The 17,319-nt window shown below is 35.9% G+C and overlaps 1 protein-coding gene across 30 annotated transcripts in view; it reads right to left on the reverse strand.

Annotated features, from left to right (window-relative positions):
- The window catches only part of ANK2 (ankyrin 2), a 335,054-nt gene that overhangs the window by 25,314 nt on the left and 292,421 nt on the right, over window positions 1–17,319 (reverse strand). For 25 of the 30 annotated variants that reach the window (XM_062574110.1, XM_062574102.1, XM_062574111.1 and 22 more), the window contains 8 exons: window positions 16,952–17,163; window positions 16,067–16,271; window positions 14,132–14,228; window positions 10,808–11,036; window positions 8,984–9,109; window positions 6,546–6,668; window positions 4,942–4,974; window positions 2,928–2,949 (listed from right to left, as the gene is read on the reverse strand). In XM_062574110.1, the coding sequence (XP_062430094.1) occupies window positions 2,928–2,949; window positions 4,942–4,974; window positions 6,546–6,668; window positions 8,984–9,109; window positions 10,808–11,036; window positions 14,132–14,228; window positions 16,067–16,271; window positions 16,952–17,163 (1,047 nt within the window). The remainder of the gene's footprint in view (window positions 1–2,927; window positions 2,950–4,941; window positions 4,975–6,545; window positions 6,669–8,983; window positions 9,110–10,807; window positions 11,037–14,131; window positions 14,229–16,066; window positions 16,272–16,951; window positions 17,164–17,319) is intronic. The other 5 variants (XM_062574108.1, XM_062574100.1, XM_062574098.1 and 2 more) reach the window with 1 other exon arrangement.

Consider the following 17,319-nt stretch of genomic DNA (forward strand, 5'->3'; position numbering starts at 1 on the left):
ACACTAGACACATACATACAATTTATGTAAGGCAAGTTATTTCCATGCAAAGCAAAGGTGTTGCAAACACTGCTGGGAATGTAGTTTCACTTAAAAAACATTAGCTGAAAACTTAATCTTCCAAATTAAAGATACATAAAAATCTTGCAAAACAGACTGTGGTGAAATACTTCTCTAATCTCCACAATCAATATACGGTAAAATTGATGTAGGCAGGTCGTATTATGACATAACTGCCTACTGGGAATATTTAATTTCAGGAAGGGCTATTAGAAAACTTACGTCCAATTAAAAGAGGTCTTGGAGGACTGAAACAAGTTACGAACAGAATGCAATGCTTAGTAATTGCATGTAATTAAGATAATACATCACATAAAACTTGATACATTTTTGCATTGCAATCTAAAAGTCAAAGTAGTAACACTGCTAAGGTGAGGCCAGGCAATAAATAATTATCTCTATTTCTTTGTAATAAAAAAAGCATTTTGTTCACTATTCACTTGTATTTAACGAATGCTAAATGTTTTTGTTGTACATTAGTTATAACCAGATTACTGGTAGTGAATTTTGTGCTGAAAAACAAGGCAATTGCTCAGGATTCTTAGTATGAAGTATCCAGTGCATACTGAAATTCTATCAAGGAATTTTAGACTGTAATATATATTTTCATAAATGTTAAATGAATCACCTGCTCTCTGGCCAGAGTTAGTTAATTAGCTCAAAGCAAAGAAGCTCCAGTGGGAAGAAAATGCCCAAATGGTGTAAAGGTGGTGGTGAGAATGCTTGCTAGGGCTCTCTGTGGCCTAGCTAGTTAGCAGAAAGAGGAAGTGGTAGTAAAATTACTAGTAGATAAAAATCAGAGAACACCTAAGACTGCCAGGCATAGTCAATAGCTGGCAGTAAATGCTTTTGGTAGAGTGCAGGAGAGCAACCTTTCAGGTTACACGTTTTAGTTATTAACATCCTCTATTAGTACTCTTACACCCAAGTTACAGGCGTTTGGACAGCACGACTGGTCTCCCTCAATTTACACTGAAATTTTTCAAGCTTGTGTGAAGAAACTGTTCATTCTGCACAGGACAGTGAGTGTAGTATGGCTGACTTGGAAGCTGTTCTGTCTCACTTCACTTTGACAACTGAAGTGCAAATGTTTGTTTCTGAGAATAATTCTTTATATGAAGTAGAACAGCTCAAGCAGATGTTAAGAAAATCCCTCACTTACAGCATTCTGGGTGTTTTGTTGCTCACTCATTCTCTGATTGTATCACTTGCTGCTTTTGTCAATGGAGTTGACAAAGAAAAAAATATACAGAATTATGCCCACAGCAAAGACATGCACATATGAGTCCTCGTCACTACTGAATAGTACAACAACAACTGGGCCAAAATTTATGTCACTTGCACACTGTCTCTTTGCAATTAAGAGTTAGTTTAGCTGAAGGAAATCACTAGTGGCAGCTTAAGAGAAGTGCACTGCCTGAGAAGAAGCTGCTTGGATGTAAGTGTATTTTCTAGCAATTGTAATACCAAGATGTGAGCCTCCTCAGTGACCTTGAGGCAGACACCTCTTGTTTTCTTTCATGCTTGTTAGTCATACTTTTAAGGATTCCTGGGAATAACGACTCACTCTGCTGCTGCAGCTGTTCTATCTTGTATTAACCAATCTCCATTAAGACAAAGAAACAAATTGCAAAACTAAATTGCCATCTGATTTGTATTTTCTACCTCTGTGCTCTACCAAATTCAGACAAGCCTGTGACAGTCACAACTAAGCAACATCACAAAACTACACGTGACCACCCTCCTTGGGGGTGATGCACTGCATGGAGTAAGTAATTATTTGGTATGAGCAGCACTCAAGCCCCTTTTTAACCTGTCTGATTACGGTTCTGTTGAATTCACCTCCCATCTCCCATGGTCATGATGAGTCACAGAACAACTGAAATTCCATTCTGTTGGCTATACTATGATGTTTCTTTTCTATCCTGATAACCACCAGGTTATTAGCTATTTATCAACTCCATCTCTTTCATTCTCTTTAGCTGAAGTACTTTTACTTTAGACAAAGGAGGTTTTAGAGGAATGGTGATCCACTGGATCTTCAAAATCTTAGTGCTATTGTCTTTCCTGTAGTACGTCAGGAATAAATAAGCCTCAAAATGCAATGTAGAAAAAAAACTCAAGAAATTGCACTTGTTTTTAAGTGAGAAACAAGACAGAAGTCATTATTTTCCTAAACAATTTTAAGAAAAGAAATCATTCATTTGAAAACAGCTCTTGTTAGAGATGCTCTAAGGGCATTGATTGAACAGATATTTGTTTGCCTTGCATTTTCATTAAAGATCATCTTTGGCACTGTGAACCATTCATCCTCATTTTCTACTGATTGCCTGATTCTGTATCTACATCAAGCATAACATCCAGTCATATTTCACCACAGTAAGGGGCAAGGGAAGTGGGGGAAGGGAATTAAACAGCCTGATTACTTTGTACAGTATCACTTTTTTGCATGCTTGTATTTCATCTGTTTAAAGAAATAAAATGGAATATTAATTTTGCTTTCATTAAAAATGATACTGTCATTTATCTCAAATATGAGGTAACAATGTGTGTCAACAAATGGACAAAACAAAAAATGGAGGGATGAATATTCATACAAGCAAAGTAGCAATAGCGGGCTCACTAGGGATGTCAAAGGAAAGTGAATGCTTAGATGAACTGTTTTAAAATGTATTACTTGTTAATTTATACATTAAAATGTCTTTAAATGCATAGCTGCTTTGGTATTACAGTGTTTTCTATTACATTTTTGAAGTATTAATGTTATTAGTAATAGCTATTAAAGCTTAGCTCTCTTACATGCTTATCTTTATTCTTAACCAGCTTTCATACAAACTGCATTATAACATTTTCAAAAGAAATCTTACTTTTTTCTGAAGTCATATCAATCTGCAAGAGAAAAAGAGAAAAATGAAAAAGATGCAATAGAGTTTTATATATATAAAGTCACCAGTAAAGTAACGCAGGTTCGGTCAAACCCACTAGATAAAACAAGAGACAAAGATGCACTGACTTAAAGTGAACCAAGAGTGTATTTGAGCTAAGGGTAAGCCTGACTTAACCTATTTAGCATTTCTAGTAACGGACAAGCAGTACCTTTGATACAGTTATACTTAATAGTAGATGCAAAATGTTGCAATGTATCTTCTGTAAATGGTACTGGCAGTACAGAAGACAATAGATTTTTGAATTACTAGGAATACTGTTGCATTGTTGTGAGTTTACTTCTCCTCACTGAAAGCAAGAAAGTCCAATATGATCATCTGAAGACATATGCCCCATCTTACAGTAACCAAGTCCCAAGTAACAGGGACTAAGTATACTTAGTCCCTGTTTCTTTGAAACTTGTATAAGTTTCTTATACCTAGTCCTGATTCTTAGATCACAGTTTGCATTTTCCTCCTCTATACTTCTGTGCAGATCAAAAGCAGGTGCAGAAATGACTGTTGACTTGTTGTTGCCTAAGGCAGAGGGCTGGGGCCAGGATTTGACTCTACTAATATTCATTGATACCACTCAGTAGCATCTGTGATGGCTCTAAGAGGCAATCTTTTTGATTTACCATGTACTTTCGAATGGATTAAAGGAGTCGTGTAATTTTACTATTATTCGAAAGAGAACATAGTCTCTGCCAAAGAATAACAAAAAGCAGTATCAAACAGACTATGAAAATTCAAGAAGCAAATTTTTGAAGTTGCCATGTATTTTGACTTTTTTTGGTCTTTTCATTAGCACAATCTCATTTGTCCACACATGCAAGAGACTAAGAGACTTTAGACATGTAAATCTGGATATGCAAAAGCATGCAAAGTTCTAATTAGCACTGAATATTTGATTTCATATATCCAGCTTGTGCTAGTAGGATGGCTGTGAGTAATGGACATCAGTTATGCAGTAATGCTGAAACAACATACTTGCTAAAACCCCACAGATGATCTTTACTGAGTGTTGAAAAAGTCCACTCTGGCTTTTGAGTATTCTGTATAAACATATTATCTTTATATATTATTATTTATATCTTAATATAATAATTTTATATATAAAGTATTTTATATCATAAAGATATTATCTCAAAGAAAATGTTACTAATTCTTGAAGTGAAAATTAGTAAAAATTACTCACTGGCAAGACCTGCACGTTCATACATGCCTGGTAATCCTTTTGGCTCATATTATTAAATTTTGCACAGCTAAGTGTGTATTAAAGATCAATTTTAATGTCCCTGTTTGACTTCACATTGATTGTAAGAATTGCTCTGATGGACAGGATCCCTAGATTATTTTAATTCCTCTTAATTTCCTCCAGAGTAATCTGGTATTGTGTCACCATAGTAATTAGTATTATTGACATAAAATGAGTGAAGCCATCTGAAAACTCATTAAAAATGCAAATGTGTTTTGGACACCAATATGCTTGTGGGGTTTTTTTGTATTCTTATATAAAAATGGAAGAACTTGTAATGTTTTGGAAAAAGATTCCATTGGAAAAAGCCAATGATCCATTGGCTCAAAATGCATTAGAGAAGCTGAGATTTTTTTTTCCAATACAAATGAAAGAAATGCACTTGTGTGGTTTATTCTGGAGCATAATAATTTTTAAGTTATTAAAAATTGTTTTGAAAGTAAAATATACTATTACACAACTCTAGAAGCAATGCATTTGGACCAGTTAAAGTTTAACTTAGGGAAAGATGAACTCAGTAAATTCCAAAATTGAGTCTCTGCAAGATGATGCTTTTAACTGTACTCTGCCTGGGCATTTTTGTAGCACTGAACCAATCAATATTCCTGTTCCACTACAGATTTAACCTTTCAAGCTGTATATTCTAGTTGTATTTGAATACTATGTGTAAGTGATGACATGCTGTTATAGCAAAATTACCTCTTCTTCCTGTTCTTGATCTGATTCTGATTCCTTTCAGTTCCAAAATGCCATGCAAAAAGAGAAGGGGAAAACAGAGCAGGCAAAATGCAGAATATTTAGAAGAACAGGAAAAAAATAACTTCTGAAAACACTTAGCAGAAAAGAATATGCAGCAAATATAGTTTTTGCAATTGACCTCTCACGTCAGAAGTGACAAAGCTCTAAATTGTCAGTGTGAAACACAAAAGGCTGCGGAATCAAGCAAATTACAAACAGAAGAGCTGATCCTGGGTTAGACTCCTCATGATCCTTATTTGTACCCCATTCATAAATTGGCACAAATAAATTTTTAAAATAGTTACAAAACTTACCCATTTAAAGTGTAAATATATAAACATATAAAAATGCTAAAACACATCATATAATCATAATTTTCTGCCAATCACATTCAAATTTCACAGCTCTTCTGTGCACAGTGCTTAACGTTTTGTGAGAAAGAATGAACAACAGACAAACAACTTAATACATTACTAAAAGGCATAAAGCTCTTAAACCAACAAGGACAGTAAAAAAAAAAAAACCTCTTTATCACAGAATACCAAAAAACTGACCCTTCTCAAGGAAGCAAGAAACCAAAGGACACTCCACTGATTTATGAGATCTCATAAATCTGTCTCAAGCTTTTTATTTATAAATATTAACTTAAACTAGACTTTTTATCACTCTCTTCTGTCCTTGATATTGGACCATTTTCTTCCCCAGATACATTAATATGCCTTATGATGGCATTTTGAAGAAAAAAGCATTTACAGCGTATGAAATTATTTCAGAGTCTTGAAAGCTTTGATCAGAAGTAGGAAGAAAAATCAGTATCAAAACTCAATATTAAAATCCAAAGTAAGGAAGTATTTTTGGCACTCCTATAACCTCTCCAACTTCCAGAGCTCGAGTCTGTTGTGTTTTTGTCACTTACGTCACAAATAAACAAGTCCACTAGTCAACTGAAAACGCTATCGCAAAGCCCATGAACTATCAAATCCTTTATGACAGTATAACAAAATAATTTTCAGTCCCTCTATACTTCATACCTTAAGAACTACATATGATACACAGATGTTTCTCATATAGAACCTTGTGAAATAGATGTGCACAGTAAATTCCTCTCCAGCGAGGACTCACAAGAAGCATAATGCATGTAGGATGTCTTTGGCAAAATCAGAAATGAAACCTAGAGGTACACACTGAGTCCCCGATCTGTCTCATCTCAGAACAGAACTGGAGTAAAATTTCTGTATGAAATAAGATTAGCATAGGTCTTACACAACACCAAATGAAACCATGGGAGTGCAAACTGCATTTTCATCTACGTTTGCTACATCTGTCATCTCTTCTGAGCCCTCAGAAAACAAGTCTGATATACTTGACATTACACTGACACTAGCAATACCAAATGCAAGAAACTGAAGGGCCTTGGGTGGCATTTATTCTTCTTTAAAACACCTGGCTACAATTTATACAGCTTTAACTATCTTTTGCCCTCCTACTTAATTGTTTGCTACGTTATAATGCTGATTATCACAGACAAAAGCAAGTATAAAAAGGTTGGTACAATTTCACAGTACCTTTGTATAAACAGGTAAAGTGATGTTTAAATTACATATGGCTTGATGAACGAGGCCTCTTGTAGATTTTGGCTCCTTCATGAATGACAATCTTCCACAGGGTTCTTGAGTGGTATCTCGTACCTAGTGGAGCAAACATACAGACATCTAATCTACTGTTTTAATATGCTGTCATCTACCTGTGCTGCTCCAAATTGCTTAACAGAAAGAGGTTAGATTTGGGGTAAAGACAGTCCATGCAGTTAGAGATTATGCATTTTGTTCAGGCTTTCTTTCCTGCTTGTTCATAAAGGTATATATGAATATACTTGTGCATCAAAGCGAAAGGAAACACAAGCACATACATATCTACACACTGGGAACTTATTTTCAGAAGTCAGTGGTAAAGCTGTAGTCACAGTCCTAAGGGGTACAGACGTTCCAGCATAAAGGGGCTTTTGTGATAATTTACAATACTAGCTTTTCATTCAAAGAGTCCCCAGACTTCGTGATAGTGACACAGTCTCATTTTCTATTAAGTTATAAAATAAACTAAGTCAATTTCCTCCCATATAGCAAGAATGCATATTTATGCTAATATTAGCAGTAACTGTACGCTTGAAAAGTTAGTGTGAAATATTGTGCTTGTTGATTTGGCTGTTACATTGGCAGAGAGGCTGAAAAATATTAAAGATTTCACTTAAAAATTTCTGCTATTACAGAGGGTTTTCTCAACTGTGTTCATAAATCCTGTCCTGACAGTGAAGAAATCTGCTGGAATATATTTATAGGTGTGACCACTACAGTCTACAAATGATATTACAATGCAATATACTTTAAAATTTTGCCACAAGTCTTAAAAAATCTCAATTTCACAGTTGTTAGCAAAAACAACAATGAAAAAAAAAGCGTATAAGAACTCAGGACTTAATATACTCCTGATGTAATTGTAGCTTTTGTAGCTCACATAATGTGAGGATTAAGTACAATGTCACAAGATAAACACAATTGAAAGCATTATTTCATTCTTAGTTTCCTCAACTGATAAAATGATACAATTAAATACATGTTTATTAACTTTATCAGGCTGAAAATACTAGATGAAAAGCCTCGTCTATTTTTGAACTAATTGTGGAAAATCTCTTGTGCTGATAAATACGCAAAACCAGAAATAGGTGGAGTAGATAAAGTTCTAAACTAACACAAGTCTACAAATTCTGTTAGTCTACAAGTCTAAAATATTGCCGGGAAAGAGGAGGGGGGCTTAAAAGTTGCCTAACAACAAACAGCAAATACAAGAAAATGAGGGAGTGGGTTGATCTCCATTTTCTTTTTGGAAGAGCTTCCATTTATAAAGGAACAATTTTTTTTAGATTAATTTGGGGGGGGGGGGCAGGATACTTTGTTCTAGCATGATGTCCTAAAGTAGGTGAAAAACAAAGTTTGTGGGAAAAGGTTTCAAAAAATCCTCTGAAACACTCTTTCTAAAAGAGGAGGTGATGGCAGTTCAACACCAGCAGCTCTCTCTACTGCTGGCACAGATCACAGTGAGACCAGTTCTGTAAATCTTGCACTGCAGTCCTCGAAATCTCATGAAAGTAGCACATGAGCACTAGCCCTGTAGCAGGTGGTGTTCACCTCAGACTGTCTCTATATAGTTAGGGCAAAAGCACTAGTTATTTTTGAGCGCTTTTTTTGTTTTTTTCTTTTTCTTTTTCAGACTTTTCACAGGAAAGATTTAAAAATAAAACAGTACAGTAGAATACATTGTTGGGGTAAAGTTAGATTACATTTGGGAATTTATCATAGCAAAATATTCCTTTTTTTCATTGTTCTCAAATTAATTACAGTAATACCGTAACTTGAAATATGCAAAAACCACCCATGCCTTTCCTGCTGTGCTCCTAAAGAAGTTCTGCACTGCTTTTAAAGGGGTAAGATTGCTTGAAAAGCAGTTATACATGTATTTGCAGATATATCCACATTTACAAGTGGAGAGTATAACAACCATATTTTGACAGATTTTTGCCAAATCTACAATGTTTTGTGACATTTTTTCAGTTTCTGCAAGTTTTTCTGCAATGTACTAAACCGCAATACAGAAAAGTAAAGGCTAACTCAGTCAACTCTTTAGATAATTGGGAAAAGCACAAGATTCCCAGAAGCACCCTTTTTGCTGTATGAAATGCTTAAAATTGAAAGAATTCTGTGGACACACGTACAGAGTGGGATACAGACACAATTATATTTAGACCAAATTTTAACTAAGTTTCAGGCAGCCATTTCCACAAAGTTTGGAGTGATTTATTGTCAGATACCTGTTATTTCTGACCGCTCAAGTCAAAATTCACTCCATTTTAACAAAAAATATGGGACTTTTTTCAGTCTGATAAGATTACTGAAAACTCAGAACTGGACAAAAATAAAATCATAATCTGTAACTCAAATTATAACATTACCTTAACAAACAGAGGAAGTCTGTTTTCTTTGAAGGCAAAAAAACTGAATATATGATGTTGCCCACTCTTTGTTAATGGCACCAAATTGCCAAAGCAATCAACATAGATGGGTTTTCCCTCTAATACCTATTAGAAATGAAAAAGAAGCAAAACAACAGTTAATCACAGTAATGTGTTGAGGATGTGATCTTAATCACAATTCTACATTGGCTTCAATCAGTCTCCTGAATTTCTGGTACTTGTGAGCATTTGCAATGTTTGTTATGTATATTTATCTAAAATCCGTGGAAATTTTCAGATTATTAAATTCCAATCTGAATATACTCTTAATTCAATAACAACAACATGACATTTTATAAATAAGAAAATCAGTACTCAGTGTCATGAATCCTTGCAAAGTCTCAGTTTGTCATTTCACCTGGACTTTTCACTTGAATCAAATCTTAGCATACTTTGCTAACCTGGGCTTATCGCAACCGTCAAAGGAATATTTTATTCAGTAAGCAAATCAAGAGTTGCAGTTTTGACTACTAGGCTAAAAAGCCTGTCTGGTACTATCACAGAGTTGCAGAGGACCTCCTTAACCAATCCAAAAACTTTCTTCAGATTACTTTGCCTGCTACAACAGACTGTTGCAAGTAGATTAAACATAGATGGACTCAAGACAAAGACCGTGTATGTTAGTAGATTCTATTCACTTCAGCTGGATTTGTAAAGACCTAGAGCGTTTGCAAGTCGGACCTCAAGCAAATGCCTCTTTCAATACTGCCTAAATCTTTGGTTTGTTATTTTTGTGGTCTCTGCAGGTTTAAACATTAACAGTCTTGGAGCTGTTTCCCTTTAAACTTCCAGTACATTTGGATGAGACATTTCTATCATTACTTTCCAGAAATTCAGCCTTGTCATTCAGTTGTGCGAGTGCACATTTTATCTAGCTGCTCTGCACAAGCAATGTCTATCAGAGCTTCAGGAACAGTGAAGACAAATTTTTAAATAGTGGGTTTTGCTCACGACAAAGAGATCATGCTAAGCAGGAAAACATGCTGTTTCTATTTATCATCATTTCTAAGGAAGCTGACAGAACCAGAAAAAATGAATTTAGAAAGCAGTTTTCTGGATTCCACATAGAAAAGCTTTTGCCTATTCAGCAACAGATGTAAGTTTTTGTAAAGCAGAGTATTAATCAAACTTACTAGCATTACTTTGTGCTAAGTAAATATGCTGACAAAATGAGACTACTGTTTACTGTTTTCACGGGTATTAATATGCATATATATATCCACATGACAAATACAAGCTCAGACTTTACCAGCCCACCTTCATACTAAATATCTCCCTGGATCCAGCTACCTATTTTTTTAATTGCTGAAGACTGCCCTGAGGATATAACAGATCTCCCACTTGAATGCCGATGATGCTATGGAGAAAGTAAACAAGCTGTTTTGTCAAAACCAGTCAGAGAATTCCTTTCTGACAATCAGATGATCAGATTTCCCTTTATGTGAGGCACACAATTACTTTCCACCTTGGAAGCCAGGATGAACAGCAATCCAAATGCAGATGGTTGAATATAGTTAACTTTCCTACCAGCCTTAGAGACTAACAGATTGTCAATAGCCAATGGAATTCGGTCACTCATACGCCATAGCTCCAGTTCCCCTGCATCTGGCAAAAGTCAGAGTCTGCATCCTACCATTAAGTGACAGTCTTTGTATACTGACACTATTATTTTTCAGTCCTTGTAGCAGATAATAGGCAGAAAATATTATTTTCAAAACAGACATCAGAAAATGGAGAAAATTGTTCAAGATTATTGTACTATACCTCTACATCTCTGCTTCTGGCAACTTCAGCAAAGTTTTCTTGTTGTTCTAGAGTTTTATCCACCTTGTCATCTGTCATGCAAAAACATCTTAACCGTGCTTCAATGGGATCATGTGATTTGGCAAACACCACAAATTTGGCCATGTAAGGGACACAGATAATCTCTCTGTACACTTGGGAAGCAAAAGTTACCGATTCTTGTGTCTGCCGACAGTCAATCAGCCAAAATCTGTAAAAGAAAATGAAGCATTGTGTAATCAACACAGTAAGATTCTGTTGTAAAACCTCCTTACCTTACAAACATAAAGCTGCTTTGCCCAAAACATTTGCTTTTCTTCTACCATCTAGCTTAAATGTCAGCAGTACACTCCTTACATACAGCATCAAAAACTGAGGCTCTTCTAGGCGCACTAAATAATTTCCTCCACTGCTTAACACTGCATTCAACATAAGAAATTATTCTTATGTGAATTTAACCAGGGACTTTTAACTTTAATTTTGGAGTAAGTTTTTGATATGCATATTAAAAATCAGTGATATATACATATGTATGTATGTACGTGTATATTTCTGTATTTAAGTCACATTATATTATGAAGACCCAGAGAGCCTGTAGGTGCATATCTGGTCCCTACTATCCTTGCCTCATAGAGGCTGTGATCACTAGTGATTGACTTTTTATCATGGTTTCTAACATACCATTTTACTGACAGCATCTTTGTAGTGCATACGCTGAATTTTCTGCAACAGGAGTACCCAGTCTGTGACACATGCAGCACAAGTCATACAAAAATGTGTTCAAAGCAATATGCAAATGCTACTGGAATAAATGACTGCTTCTTCCTCTGCAGAGTGTGAAGTCAGAAGCTGTTCTTCACTGCTATCACATTCAGATACCACCATCAAGAGAAAGAAACACTTCAATGTTCCAGGATAACACCACAATTTGTCTAATTTAACTAACATAATTGTTACAAATGAATGCCTGCCTCTCACAAAATATTGCAACTGCATGTGAACTGGAACAAACCATCTCACATAGCAGGTATTTCCCAAACAGAAGAGACATAAATGAGCACCTAAAACATATCATGGATATTGGAATTTGGATCTAAAACTTCAACTTCCAGAACAGGCAAAACTTCTCTTGTCGAAAGGACTCTCTTTACTGAGCTACAGGTTCTTGATCTTTTTTTCGGGCCAATTCAGGCTTGAACAACATTGTCACTGACAAAAATTGACAGAATTTCCTTACACTCTGTCAAGACCACTGCATTGTTCTTTTGTAAGGACAGCAACTTTCACTTAAAGTAATTTTGCTTTCTGCTCCCAAAACAAAGTAGCACGAATGTAACAAGCATTTTACAATGAATAACACATATTTCTTTCTCAGTTATCACTTCATTTAGTTTGTCTCTTTTGCTGCTGGCATTTCATTTAAATAAAATCTACTGTGTGGGTGGAAAGCATGCTTGAGTTTGACACTCGTAGGATGGAGAAGAAAGTCACAGGAGGTCAAAGACACCTCAAAGCTGATGTAATCTACAGGTGGGCTTATTACGTACTGTAGATTATATGGTATTATATCCCACAAAGCATGTCTTTCAAATGTGATGTCTCTGGTCTTAGTCATCTCTAGCTGAACAATAGTGAATTTCACGCTGTGCTTATCTTTATAACATTTAATAAACAAGCTGGTTAAAAAACACAGGCTGATGACATCTGAAAGTCAGACAAAGTCTGATACATAAAGGCTGTGCACATTGATACTTTGCTTATTATGTGTGAGAGAAGCATGCTCTGCTGGACTCAAAGAGGACAGGCTACATCCTCTCTGAGAAATCCCCGAATGCTCAAAATGATTTGCTGCCACAGATCAGAGGATAAACAAACAAAACAGATACTACATTAAAGAAAAGCTACAGCTCAGGAAATGGAAAACAGCTGTGCCTCAAAGCCTACGGTTTAAATCACACGTATTTTAGACAAACATATCTGTTTCCCAAGCTCATTCTGGACAGACTTTGTCTCATGAATGGGAAAATAGTTCTGCATCGTTAATTCAATGATTGAATTAGAATAAACAAGTTATAGTGAATAACAAACAGTCAGGCATCAGCTGATTCTCTCTAAAGCACAAGGGTAGAAGAGTAGATGCACTTTTAAACCAGAGCACAAGTACAGAAATTCAAGTTAGCTTGTCCTTCAGCAAAGAAGTTACTTAATCCTCTTACTGTAAATACATGAAAAATTGTATTTGCTAACTTTAATGGCATCTGAAATCAGACTTAGATTTAAGTATTCTGCAGACCAATCACCTAGATTAAAAAGAAGAGGCGGAACTCATTAAAATCCCCATAGGGGACCCAGCCTATGTCACATAACTTTGTAATAGTAATCAATTTAAATGTCATCTTTGAGATTAGGAAACATCCACTAATAGTATCTCTAATGGGTTGATTCACTTCTGCTTCTTTAAGTTATCTCTTTAAACAGATTATTGCAGATAACAAATGTGAGCTAAGATCTCCCTCTTGTGGTCACTATTATTAAAGAAAAGTGCTCAAGATTTTTAAGCATTTCTGTGACATAAATCATAAAAAGTAATAAAAAATACCATTACTACTGTTATTGCTACTTTTTTTTTTAACAAAATTCTGCTTGTCAGTAATCAGACAAAAGTTGAATTACATTGTAAGAACAGATAGCTGAAAGAGATTCTTCTCAATCACAATTTGGTGTATCTATCTGCTTGAATTCATTTTTGCTGGATGTTCAGTAGGCAACATCTGCTCTTATAAGCTGTAAAATGAGCTAGCTTGGATAAAGGATTTCTGTTTCAATAGAAATTTTCGTATTTCAACATCAGGGCTGGGGAAGGGAATTATTTAAAAGGAAACTTTTTTTTTCCTTAATTTTCTGAAAACTGGACTGTCTCTCATTACTATTTCCAAAAATTGAGTACAAGATGACAACTTATTTCTGGCACCATGGCAGGTGGTGACTGCAAAGCACTAATAGCTGAGATAAAAACGACAAGAACATCAGTTTCATTCAGCAGCTGCCAAGGACTCCAGCTCTTACAGCTCTGGTACATCTGCTACATTCAGTGGTCTGTTTTGGGCTACAGGACAAGCTCTGGGCTTCCAAAATACCTGGCCAATTGGTTCCCAATGCAAAGTCTCTGTGTTCCTTCTACTGTATTTTTGTTGTGTTTGTTGTAAACAAAGCATTAAAAAGTTTTGTAAAACAAAATTCATACAGAGGAAGAAGCCATAGGATTGAAAGCAACAGTGTAAAACTCATGTTTTGCTGTGTAGGTACCTGGCAGACACATTTGTTGTGAAGGAAACACACTCATTAACAAATGTCAGTGGTGTTGTGCCTGTGATGTCTTCCCACTGGGCAGGGGTGGTTCCTCCTGAAATTGTAATGATACAAAACTATTTAAAAGCAGACAAATCTCTAACATTCCTGCTTCTACGAATTATTCTATATTGTTCCGAATTTTTAATCGGCATGGAACCAGTAATAATCCTAGGCATGCCTTTTGCTTATGCTCACATTATTCTACTAATGCTAACAGAATTGCATAGGTTTCATGAGAGAAAAGAAACTGCCTAAATACAAATGATTTTCAAATAAAGATTCTGCACATGTTAAAAGAAGCTGGGATTTGGGGGAAAGTTTTTTTGTTTGCTTTTAAGTAAAAATTACCTTTGTTTGGCCTAGACTGTTCATATATATGAGGCAAAATTAGCTGAGACATACTGCTGTGTAATCAGTATTGATGCACTTAGGAAACAACAGTATTGTTACTAACAATGACAACTACAATTTATTATTTCTGTAATCTACTTTTAAAAATAATTCAGATCAGAATCAGGTCCGGTACATACATAACTAAACATTTCTCATACAACCTAAAGAAGATCTGTGAAACAATGTGTGTCTCACAAGGTCCCCAGAGATCTTGCAGCTGAAATGTGCACCTCCGTATCTTTCTGTACACCAGACAGCCTTCCTGATTCCTACCTTGATTACAAGCCTATTAAATATTTCTGCCTTCTTTGACTCTGATGTTACCAGCTTTCTATTTGTCCCATATACCTGAAAATGGGTCACAATCTGTCATCTTTCAGATGTTCTGAAATGAATTAAACACTTCTTAAACTATTACACTTAAAACAACCTCACATTTTGGTTGCTTTCTAGTTACTTCAAAATCACACTAAACTTTTATAGAAAACAGAAATAGAAATATTTATTTCTAACAATAGACATAAGTATTTATAAAACACATAAGGCCTGAAGGAAAAACTAGACTTTATGTACCAGAGCTAAGTCAGAATGTCTATGCATCACTCCCTCTTCTCATATTCAGTTGTCACATTAGATATCCCCTTGACCACACAGCTCTGTCTTTATGCATGCCTTAAACCAAGCTGTATCAGTTAAGGAATACTCGCCTTTTCAAAAATTCTCTCTTTTCTCCTTTTAGTGAAACATTCTTGTAATCAATTTCCCTTTTAAAGTTTCACAAAGGGTCTTAACAGACTTACTGTTCCTCCATTCCTCTTCAGAGAGGGGACCTCTCTTAATTTAAATAAGCACTGTTTCGTTTTCTTGGAAATACAAATGTCTCTCTGTTGATCAGATGTTATCTCTGGTATTTCAGCAGCTAATTAACACCTTTGCATCAAGAAATTGCAAAAGCACCTATCCCTCCCCCCGCCCCCCCCCCCCCCCGATGACTCACTGGTACAGCTCAGCCTTTAAAGCATCTAACACCAGACTGATATTTGAAATCAGTCTGAATATTAACAAAGGTAATTGATGCTAACTTCTAAATAGGACAAAGGCATACAGCTCATTACCACTTCTTGACCGAGACTGGACATGATGATAATCACTTTGGAGTTATAACAGGCTTAAAGTGATTAACCCCAATATTTTCCTCTGGAGCACACTGAAATGTTATGTCTGCAATACTTTTACACTAAGTAAGTAAGTAAGAAACTAAGGAAAATGCCCCCCTGCAAAAGAGAGCAAAAGGCTGCAGTACATGTCTTGTTAGCCCAAACAGCAAGTGTTATTTCTGTTATAAACTAATTGCTTGGAAAGAAGTTTAGTTTCATACCCTCTCACCTTCAGTCAAGTTTTCAGTAAGCTTTACATATGTATAAGCTTAACATATTTAACCTACAATGGTTTACAATTTCAAGATGCATAAAAAAGTCTTTAGTATACGCATCCTACCTGTTATGCTGCATAGTAACCTTAAAGTGGGTGTGTCGCCTCCATAACCATTCATGATCCCATCACTGGAGGCTTTGGGGATGGGAATCGTCATCGTGATTGGTTTATGGAACTTCCTTCTCCTGGGCTCCAGCGTGACTATAGGACTGAAGGTAGCCTTATTGCCTAAAATCTTCTTTATAAGTTCAGTATGCATAGGTTGGGCCTTTCCAAAGCAAAAGACAGTAACAGGATAAGTCACTTGAAATGACTATTGAAAACGAATATATAAACAACTGGATCTGTACATTGCCATAAAACCCTGAAGATGTTCCACCAAATGGTACAATTTCCCGTGAAAATCTTCAGACAGAAGAACTGATTGCCAATGAAAAGGGGAGATATGCCCTTCGCAGCTCTTTCACAGCTTGGTCAAACTAAGATGTGGATGCACGTAGCTGGAGGCAGGGATGGAGGTTGGGATGAGACAGGAGGGAGGGGAGCAGGGCTTTCCCCCTACCTGGGGCAGTAGTGAACTGTTATACAGGTTTACTCAACTTTGAGAAACTGTTCATTAAGTAACCTAGATTACAGCACTTTCTACTTCTCTGATCTCTTTCATGAGAATTATTTAAGAAATTCCTGTATGACCTATACTAGTATCATCATCTAAATTGAGTGCTTTGTTCAAGACCACAGACAGTTACAAAAAGGAATCTGAATAACTGAAATATCCAAAACCTACCACTTGTGTTACCTACTGCATTTATTTTTTTTTCTTTTTTTTTTAATTAGAAACATTCTAGACAACAGTGTACAAAATTATCTGCTGAATATTCTGGTTCTCCAGTACAGAAAAGGTAACTCTGCACTCTGCAAGAAAAGATAAGCCTTGTTTCATTGTACCTGAAGGCCAACACGAATTCGCTTAGTTAGAGCTCCTTCTGGAAAGACTGCCTGCACTTGTGGTACAACAGTGCTGCTCAGCACACCACCCTCAGGTCCAATAAGGTTGCTATCCTGTTTGATCCGAGACACCACAGCAAAGTACTGTGGGAAATCCCGTGTGATAATGCGGCAGATACGCTTCTTCTCAAGCTCCTCTGGAGTGTCAAGTACTGAAGCAAAAGAGAAGATGATTAGCAAACAAGAATTTTGTGGATGCAACACAAATGAACTTCAAAGTGCATTAAGGTTTTTCCCAGTTTAACTGTAACTTACGGAAGCACTTCGTGTAGAATTCAAAGGGTAAAAATGAAACAAAACCCCACTAT

Source organism: Rhea pennata, chromosome 4 (genome assembly GCF_028389875.1).
Source record: "Rhea pennata isolate bPtePen1 chromosome 4, bPtePen1.pri, whole genome shotgun sequence".
Taxonomy (NCBI): Eukaryota; Metazoa; Chordata; class Aves; order Rheiformes; family Rheidae; genus Rhea; species Rhea pennata.